Source organism: Simochromis diagramma, unplaced genomic scaffold (assembly GCF_900408965.1).
Source record: "Simochromis diagramma unplaced genomic scaffold, fSimDia1.1 OVJJ01000663.1, whole genome shotgun sequence".
Classification (NCBI taxonomy): Eukaryota; Metazoa; Chordata; class Actinopteri; order Cichliformes; family Cichlidae; genus Simochromis; species Simochromis diagramma.
In genome coordinates, this window is record NW_024387049.1 from 2,179,971 (window position 1) to 2,188,684 (window position 8,714).

Consider the following 8,714-nt stretch of genomic DNA (forward strand, 5'->3'; position numbering starts at 1 on the left):
GGCCTGTATAAAAGAAGGACAGCTTTGACTCACAAACAAACTGCTTAGCCAGACTGACACTCTGCAGAACAGGAAGCTTTCATGCTCATAACTCTCCGTAACTAACAGCGGGTTGTATTTTTTCCCCCATTCACCCAGAGCAGGTGAGACATTAAAAGACAGGGTCAGCTTCTCTAGCAACCATGTGGATTTAAAAAATAAAATGTATAGACCACACCAGCAACATTTACATCCATATCCTATAGACACCAAAGAGAGGGGTGTATAAGAAGGGTTAGCAGAAGTATGGACATTATCAGCTGTCAGATTTTTTATTCTTTTGGGACAATGTTTACATTTTAGTAGAGGTAGTCAGATCTTTTTGAAAGGTATTGAGTGGTTTCGCTTTCCCGAGCCTTGACTTGATGCAAATAGACTGACCATGTATGATAAGAGTTTTTAGGAGTAGCTTAATTATTTCTTCCATTTCTTTTGTTTTTCATATTTGCAGTTGGTTAGCAACTGTAACAGTAGAATGGCTGTCACAATAACAGTGTAATGCCTTTTTACCAATAATGTAGTTTGGGCTGTTTCTTATAGTTACAAAGGGCTTTCAAAGTTTTTACATCAGAAGCCGATCCTGTTGCAACCCTCCCATAAAGGACTACTTTTTAGCAGCCCATCTATGACCCTTGGTGCAGTGGTGTAATTCCAATAGAAGACAATAGAATTATCCTCAATGAGCACACATTACAATCAGTACTTGGCTGATTAGAAAAGAGGGGGAAATCCCTAAAATACACAGCCAGAGAAATACACAGCCAAAACAGTAAGTCAGTGGGTGAAAATGCTGAATGATTGCAAATGCAAAAGGAGATAAAATTATTAAGGTGGGCTGCCTATGATCCTGGTTTTAAGACACCATTATAAGACATAAGGTATTATCTCCATATGTTTAATTATCAAGGGGTTGCATTAGTGTAGTTTTGATGACTTGTGTCAGAAACATGGTTTGGATAAAAATGATTTTTACAGATATTTGCAGCTTCGTGAGTACTTCTCAGAAAACATGGAAGGTCTCTGTCCAATGGAAGTTCCTCATGTTATCCAGATATTCATGAATGCCTTTAACTTAGGCAATAGCAATGGTCTAGTAAGTAAGCTGTACTGTAGTGTGGAGGGAAAGAGTAAACAGGGTTTTGTGCCCTCACAAAAAGTTTTTTGTATTTTTCTGAAAAGAGCAGCTAATTTTGTGTTTCTTTTCAAGTGCCTTCATCATTTCAAATGTTATTAACTAAAGACTCTAAAGACTAAATCTTTTGTAGGCTTGGACTTGACTTTGGGCAGGTGCAGTGCCTGCAGGCCCAAATATGTTGCTGGTTGGTCCACCTAATTATGATCACCTCTGGGTCCAAAAAATCAACATGGTGGTGTCCATCACACTACACACAACACAGAGTGCAATAACCAGGGGATGAGGTCACGATGGCTGTGTCCAATTTGACATCACGTGTCAGCGTGTTTGTTTCAGTTCCTCAAGTTCACGAAGCCAAAGCCAGCCAGCCTGTGGCAAAAGACAAACAGCACCCCTAGCCGATGCACCAGCCAAGGAAGAGCCAACCGCTGCCACTGCCGCTGCTGTCTCGGCACCCTCAGAGCCTGAGCCCACGCCTTCCTCATTTCCTGATGACACATCCCTGAAGAACCAGGAGCCCCGCCTGGGACCCAAGCCTCGCTCACACAAAAGGGTCCTCAACCCTCCTGAGAAATGTCTAGTGTGCTGAGCGTGCCACCTCTCCCAGTTTGTGTCCATAAACCTCTTTTTCTGCTCCCCTGTTAATCTTCTCTCATTCTTACACTGCTCTTTGATGGTCATGTGATCTCTACACCTAAATACAGCCCAGTTATTGTTGTTGTTCACACCTGACGCCTGGGCTCATAAGTTGTCCTCAACATCTTGCACTTTCATCCCCCGTTTCTGACTCCCTGCCATCTGTCTTCTCCTTGATATTCTTCTATAACGAAACCTGCATTTATTACAGTCACCAATGAGTCAGCTGAATGGCTAGCTGTCACATTATCACTTTAACTGTAACACTTTTCAGTCTCAACTTTGCAGTTACTGTTTTCATCGTTTGTGGTACAAGCATTTGTAAGTGTAATTTGTTTGGAGGCACAATCGTTGAATTTTGTGTATGTGAAAACATTTCTGCATCTCAGGAACGGTTTGGACTACTTGCATAATTTTCAGCTTGAAACTGACCTGCAATTTGGTTTGGCTAAAAATTTCACAGCAGACATTTGCCCAAATTTCTGGGAGCTTTCTGGGGTGAACACGGCTTCTCATCAGTTTAATACAGATTATAGCCTTGGGCTAATTTCCATCTGCAGACCCTCTGGCAGGTTGGTGTTACACACAAATTAGTAAAAAACATACAGAGACAACAATAACAGGACAAAAACAGTGATCACATTAAATTAGAACAAACAATGACAAGAAGAGTGGAAAACAGAGGACAATACAGATAACAATAACGGAAACACATCAGTTATATTGCACAAACCCCACACATGCCCTGACTGTCCTGATATTGCACTGACCCATTACACTAATAGTTGTTTCCCTTTTTGTAATACACTAACTCTTTTTCACGTCCAACATAAAGCATGATTAATTAAACATGATCACATGTTTGCGTGTGCCTCAGCCACCCTTTTAAGTGACTCTTAAAGATAGGGAGACTTGCACTTTCCCTCACTGACAGGGGAAGAGTATTCCAGAAGCTCAATGCAATGATAAAGTTCAGACCTTAACCTGATGGAAATCCGTTGGTGCGACCGTAAGAGAGATGTGCATAAACAAATACCCCCAAACTTGGGGAACAGTTTCAGGCCTTTATTGGCCAAGCTATCTATGATAGAGATGCAAAATCTATAGATTTGAACAATCATACTGAAAATCAAATGTTCAAAATGTAAATTTGGTGACAGGTTAACAGAAAGCTTGAAATATTTATTCTGACAGGGAATCCGTGTCTGAGATTTGAATATTTAACCTTAAAGGGCTGTTTTCATATATGGAGGCAACGGGATTGTAAAGCATTGAGTTTCATTTTTGGTTAGTGCATCGGCATAATTATTCTGGCACCAAGCAGCGATGTGACCTGTGGATTACTGCAGGATAAAATAATACTTCTGGGCCCAGCTTTCAAAGTAAAAGCAGTTGTGGGAAACTGCCAAATGCTTTATTTCCATCAGAATTTAAAAAAGCTAAAGAATAAATAAATAAATAAATAAAAAGGGTGGGTGGTGCGCTGGATGAATGATAAAACGACTCTGTGAAGACAAAACAAAGCTATAAAAATGTCCACGTGCACAGACATGCACACAAAAACTGCCTGACTCCTTGCTGGCTGTAACTCACCGCGCGTGATCACCAGTAATGTTCGTTAATAAGACAGACACGTGACCATTCTGATAGCCGTGTGCCATTTAAATTAGCATAGCTCACCAGCCATCATGGAAATCCGATAACAACGCAGTGGGGGGGTCGCTTCACATTCTAACTTTAAACAAAGGATTTTAAAACTATTTGGTGTGGGTTTAAATCACATTTAAAAAAATCTTAACTTTAAAAAACTGATGAATTGATGATTATCTCAGCACATACATCAACACTTTGGAAAAGTGGCAAGAGGGAATCTCCCTCTAAGATCATTTCATGCACCTTTATGAGCAACATTTTACACTTCCATCATAGCTAAATGAGCCCTCATTCATCTGATCATATTTGGTTCATTTCCTGGGATTCATCTGTTCCTGGGATAGATGACAGTGTGAAGGAATTCCCAAGCTGGGCGCATGACTCTGGGTAGCTTGCATCAAAAACAAAAAAATGCTTTGATGCAGCCATTAACAGACCTTAGACTCCAAAACACATTGCTTGCATTAACTGAACTTTCAAAACAGAGCTACCTTAAATTACACAATTGAAACATATGTGTATTGTTTGTGTATTTATACACAAACACTCATATATATTCAAATGATTAAAAAAAAAAAAGTCCATTTACCTGTTACTACCACACCAAATCTGGTCGTTAGTACTTCCTGGCTTGTGTAGCCACTATGATCCTGGAGCATTTCCATTGTGTTTTGGAGTTTGTAAGTGCTTTGTCTCTAGGGGCCACCATAAGTATACTTTTATTTATTCACTCCACATAAAATCTAATAAATAAATTATAAAATACAAAAAAAAATTTACATTTCAACTTTTAACCTTTTAAATTTTCTGCTTTTTCCTTTTAAACAAATTTTCAAGTGAAACAACACAAAACACTGCAAACCACAGCACAATAAAACATAAATTAAAATATGCAAAACAAGAAGAAGATGCACATTCTCTGTCATATAGGTCTGGGATGATTTTTGGGAGAGTGTTTTCCTGCTTGGAATCGCAAACATGGGATTCACTGCATGGATAAACTTTCTGAATCCTTTATCATCCGCAACTGAAAATAGTTGTGGATGATGACTATACCTTTCTAACGTGACGATGTTGTCTCTTGTTGTTGTCCCTGGCTCGCTATCTCTCTATTTCCCTCCTGCTCTGTTCCTGCTACTGTATTATATGCTACTATGCTACTAGATTAGATGTTTTTTCTATGATTTATTTTATGATTTGCAAAAGGTTCTCCCTGATTGTACTTTTTTCATTATTTTTGACTCCTCGAGGACACCGTAGTAATGTGATCGGAACTTCCATAGAAAAAACAAATTCGCTGTTTTGAAAAGGTAAACTGTGGTTTGTGCTGCATTTGTCTGCATTTTTGTTGTTATTGTTGTTGTTTCCGATGCTTGTTAATGTGCTGGTGGTTCCCTCACTGTTTCACAAACGCTATTATGCAGATTCGAAAGCAGTATGATTTTAATTTATCTATCGTTATGATGCACGATAATATTATCGGAAGGTCTTTATAGTACCAAAAAGAGGAGGAATAAAAAACTGCTTAAAGAGTGAATTGGATCACATACGATTTGATGAGTTGCAGTGCATTTGTAAAGTTAGTGTTTAAGTTTAAGTTAGTGTTGTCAAAGTTCAAAGTGCGCTGCATTACATAATCAGAGACGTTGCAAAACTACACCCAAGTGTAATGAAGTTTACTTGCTGATTCGTGCATGTATAGCAGACACTTATAAATATAACTATTGAAATATGCTGGTTGAGCCAATCATGCAATAGAATTTAATTGCATGGGAAATATCTGAAGTGCTTTGTGTGTGTGTGTGTGTGTGTGTGTGTGTGTGTGTGTGTGTGTGTGTGTGTGTGCACTCCAGTGCTGCCAGTATGGAGGGAGATCCTCTCTCAGCCCTGTGTACTCCTGCTTTTGTGGTGGACGTGGACAAAGCGAAGAGGAATGCCCAGAGGATGATCGAGCGCTGCCAGAAACTGGGAGTCCAGCTTCGTCCACACATGAAGACCCACAAAACTCTGTATGGATTCATACGCTCATGCATAGACACGCACACAGCACATGCTTACAGACTTGCTGCGTATACAGGATTCTGATGAGGTCTCTGTGTGTGTCTAGTGAGTGTGCTGACATTATGACGGGTGGATCACAGAGGTGCATAGTGGTTTCCACCCTGGCAGAGGCCTGTTTCTATGCTGACCATGGATATGATGACATCCTCTATGCCTACTCTATTCCCTTTGATAAGGTTCTCTCAGCTCACACTTTAAATGTGTCCTTGTTTTATATTCTGTGAAATCATAAAAGCTGTAAAACATTAGAAATGGAAAAAATATATTATTAATAACTGAGCCTGCTGAAAATGTATGAATCATATTTAGTAATATTATCACTAGCAACAATACATATATGTAAATATATGATACATGTATATCGCCATAGCACTTGCATGTAAAATAGCTCCAGTTCTATGCCATTACTTTGACATAATTTCTCATCACTTTTATATTTGTTAGTTGTTAATGTCCCAGCTGTGCTCTCTGTGCCATTTTTAATGTATGTCTCTGTGTGTCTTTAGGTAGAGCGTTGTGCAGCCCTGTCAGAGAGACTGGATCTCTTCCAGATTTTATTGGACCATCCTGATGCTTTGGAGCAGCTCCGAAAAAGACCCCTGAAAGATGGCCGGCAGTGGCACGTCTGGCTCAAACTCGACTGTGGCAATGGGAGAGGTAAACGTGCAGGGAAACCGCAATAGATTTAATCATAAGTGCCTGAGCTACACTTCACTTCTCTGTTAACACGAGGATTGATCATGTGTCGGCTCATTGTCATAGCTGGCGTCCTGCACTCGGAGCCAGGAGCGCTCAAACTGGCTGAAGCCATCGCTAAGACGGAGGGCGTGGAACTTACAGGAGTGTACGCCCACTGTGGGAATACCTATTACTGTACAGGAGTTGAGCAAATACAGGCTGTTGCCCAGGAAACCACCAAACTGACTCTGCAGTTCATGGAAAAGTAAGCTGAAAGCTTAAAAAAATACACTGACTCATTAAAGCTGCTCTAATCAATAATTTTATCTCACTGGCTATTTAAGAACGCACACGACATAACAGCTGTTGCTCATACTCTTGAAAATTAGTTTTTATGAGCTGTTTTAACATCTTTGTTTTGGTTTCACAGCCCACAGGTTTCTTGTATTGAGTCACGCAGCTTTGTTTCCAGAAGCAACAAATAAATCATACATCATATCTAAAAATGATGTATCCCATGTTTTGCACCAGACTGTAAACATGTTTCGGCTCTAAATTTGAGCATTTTCTCATGGGTGTGATTGACTCTCTTTTGGAGCCATCTGGGAGAATAATTCTGCATTAACTTTCAACTGGTTTTTTGTTTGTGTGTTTTGGGATTTTTTTTTTTGTGTCAGACTGAGGGCTGGTGGCATCACCTGTAAGTCCAGCATTGGCTCCACCCCTTCCTGTAGCCATCCAGTCAAAGACATGGCGCAGCTGAGCGAGGTCCACCCAGGAAACTACGTCTTCTATGGTGTGTACACATAGACCCACTGTTTCCTAGTTTAAAGGTGACGTGTAAAATCCACTTTTTCGTTATTTGTTGTGTATATTCAATATTCCCAGCGTGACTCAGTAAACATGACAAAGACCATGCCCTTTGACTTCACATCAGATGGGAAGCGTAGAATCAAAAGAGCCCTTTGCCCTATAAAAACAGTCCCCGACAGTACTGTCCTCTTAAGGTCATGACACATAGCTGCCTCGTAGTTTTGTCTACTTGCCCGACATGTTTCTAGTTGACTTCGGGACCCGACAATGTTTAAAGCTACAGGCGCTGAAACAGCCTGTTTGGAGCAGAGGTTTATTAAACAGTCTATAGGTATGGCAGGATAAATGACCTTATTGGTATTTTGAGCTGAGGAATAGTCGGGAGACATGTCACACTTAAAATATATTTTTCAAAAGGGCCTTTAAATTACAATTTCTTTTAAATGCATGTTTGTGGCATGCAGATGTGCAGCAGTCTATGATTGGCTCATGCTGTCTGGAGGACGTGGCTGTGAGGGTTCTCACAAGAGTCATCGGTCACTGTCCACACAGGAACCAGCTCCTGATTGACTGTGGATGGGCTGGAATCAGGTGGGTTCAACTTCATTCAATGGGAGCTAATACCTATCCCCTAAGTTCTGTTTTTTGTTTTACTCATCACTGCTATCATCAGTGTAAGCTCTGTTTTGGAACAACCGTGTAACTTAACCTTTCACCTACTCTTGCTTGTCTCTCTCAGTTTGGACGGAGCTGGAAAACTTCCCACTGGATACGCTGTGATCGAGGGGCATCCAAACCTCAAGTAATGCTTTAAAAAAAAAAATCTCAGTCTATTTTAGTATCTTTTTTCTCTTTTACTCTCAGTACCAATGTTAAATGTGACTGGCGTGTCCCTCCAGGTTGTTGTCTATGACCCAGGAGCATGGACGAGTGGAGCCCATCTCAGGACAACTGGACTACAGCAAATACCCCCTGGGCTCTCTGCTCACACTGATTCCCTACCATGTTAGTACTGAATGATTTATAGTACATCTTATTGACACATCAGTTTTATTGTACATTTTCCTGTTGTCAGACAATGTCTTTTTTTCTGCAGTCATGTGCAACAGCAGCGATGCATCCTGTGTACCATGTACACTCCAAGGGTCGTCTGGTAGGGAAGTGGACGCCCACTCGCGGGTGGTGAAGAGCTGGACGATGTCTCCCCCTTCTTGTCTCTTTGGGACAGATGAGATATATAGAGACTCATTCCAAATTATTTACACATTAGAAACACATACAGCGATTCCTTCTTTGTTAGTGAGATGTGCCATCTTGATGGTAAAACATATAATTAATGAAAATATTCTTACTGTGGGCTTCAGAAGTTTCATACTGTAACAGAAACCATGTTCCACTAATGTTATGTCTTTAAAATTAATTTTTGTGTTCTGCACCTGTTTTTCACTGCCTGCAAGGAGACCTAGCTAGTCATGACTTAATAGAAAGTCATATCACTTGTGCTATCAGCTGTTAATACCAATGCTAATAAATGTTTATGAATGACCTTTTTATTCATATACAACTGCAAACTTTTGTGATTTATTTTTTATATCAAATTAAAGATTTTCTTGGTCCCCTTTAATCTTCTATTTTTCTGTAATCTATGAATAAATAAGTGCCAGCGTTTGAACGGACACGTAAAAAATATCTTGGTGAT

General features: G+C 40.1%; 1 protein-coding gene across 1 annotated transcript; it reads left to right on the plus strand.

Annotated features, from left to right (window-relative positions):
* The first annotated feature begins 4,651 nt into the window (after positions 1–4,651).
* On the plus strand, positions 4,652–8,646 carry zgc:162816 (uncharacterized protein LOC571260 homolog). The gene is made up of 10 exons (XM_040044809.1): positions 4,652–4,773; positions 5,317–5,472; positions 5,571–5,700; positions 6,031–6,181; positions 6,287–6,467; positions 6,880–6,998; positions 7,480–7,606; positions 7,755–7,817; positions 7,915–8,020; positions 8,112–8,646. The coding sequence occupies exons 2-10, from the start codon at positions 5,327–5,329 to the stop codon at positions 8,199–8,201; spliced, it is 1,113 nt and encodes a 370-aa protein (XP_039900743.1). The 5' UTR covers positions 4,652–4,773; positions 5,317–5,326; the 3' UTR covers positions 8,202–8,646.
* The last annotated feature ends 68 nt before the right edge of the window (positions 8,647–8,714 follow it).

Coding starts and splice junctions, on each gene's coding strand:
- zgc:162816 (XM_040044809.1), top strand. CDS start 5,327: ATGGAGGGAGATCCTCTCTCAGCCCTGTGTACTCCTGCTTTTGTGGTG. Junction 6,999..7,479: donor AGGAAACTACGTCTTCTATG/GTGTGTACACAT, acceptor TGTGGCATGCAG/ATGTGCAGCAGTCTATGATT. Junction 8,021..8,111: donor TCACACTGATTCCCTACCAT/GTTAGTACTGAA, acceptor TTTTTTCTGCAG/TCATGTGCAACAGCAGCGAT.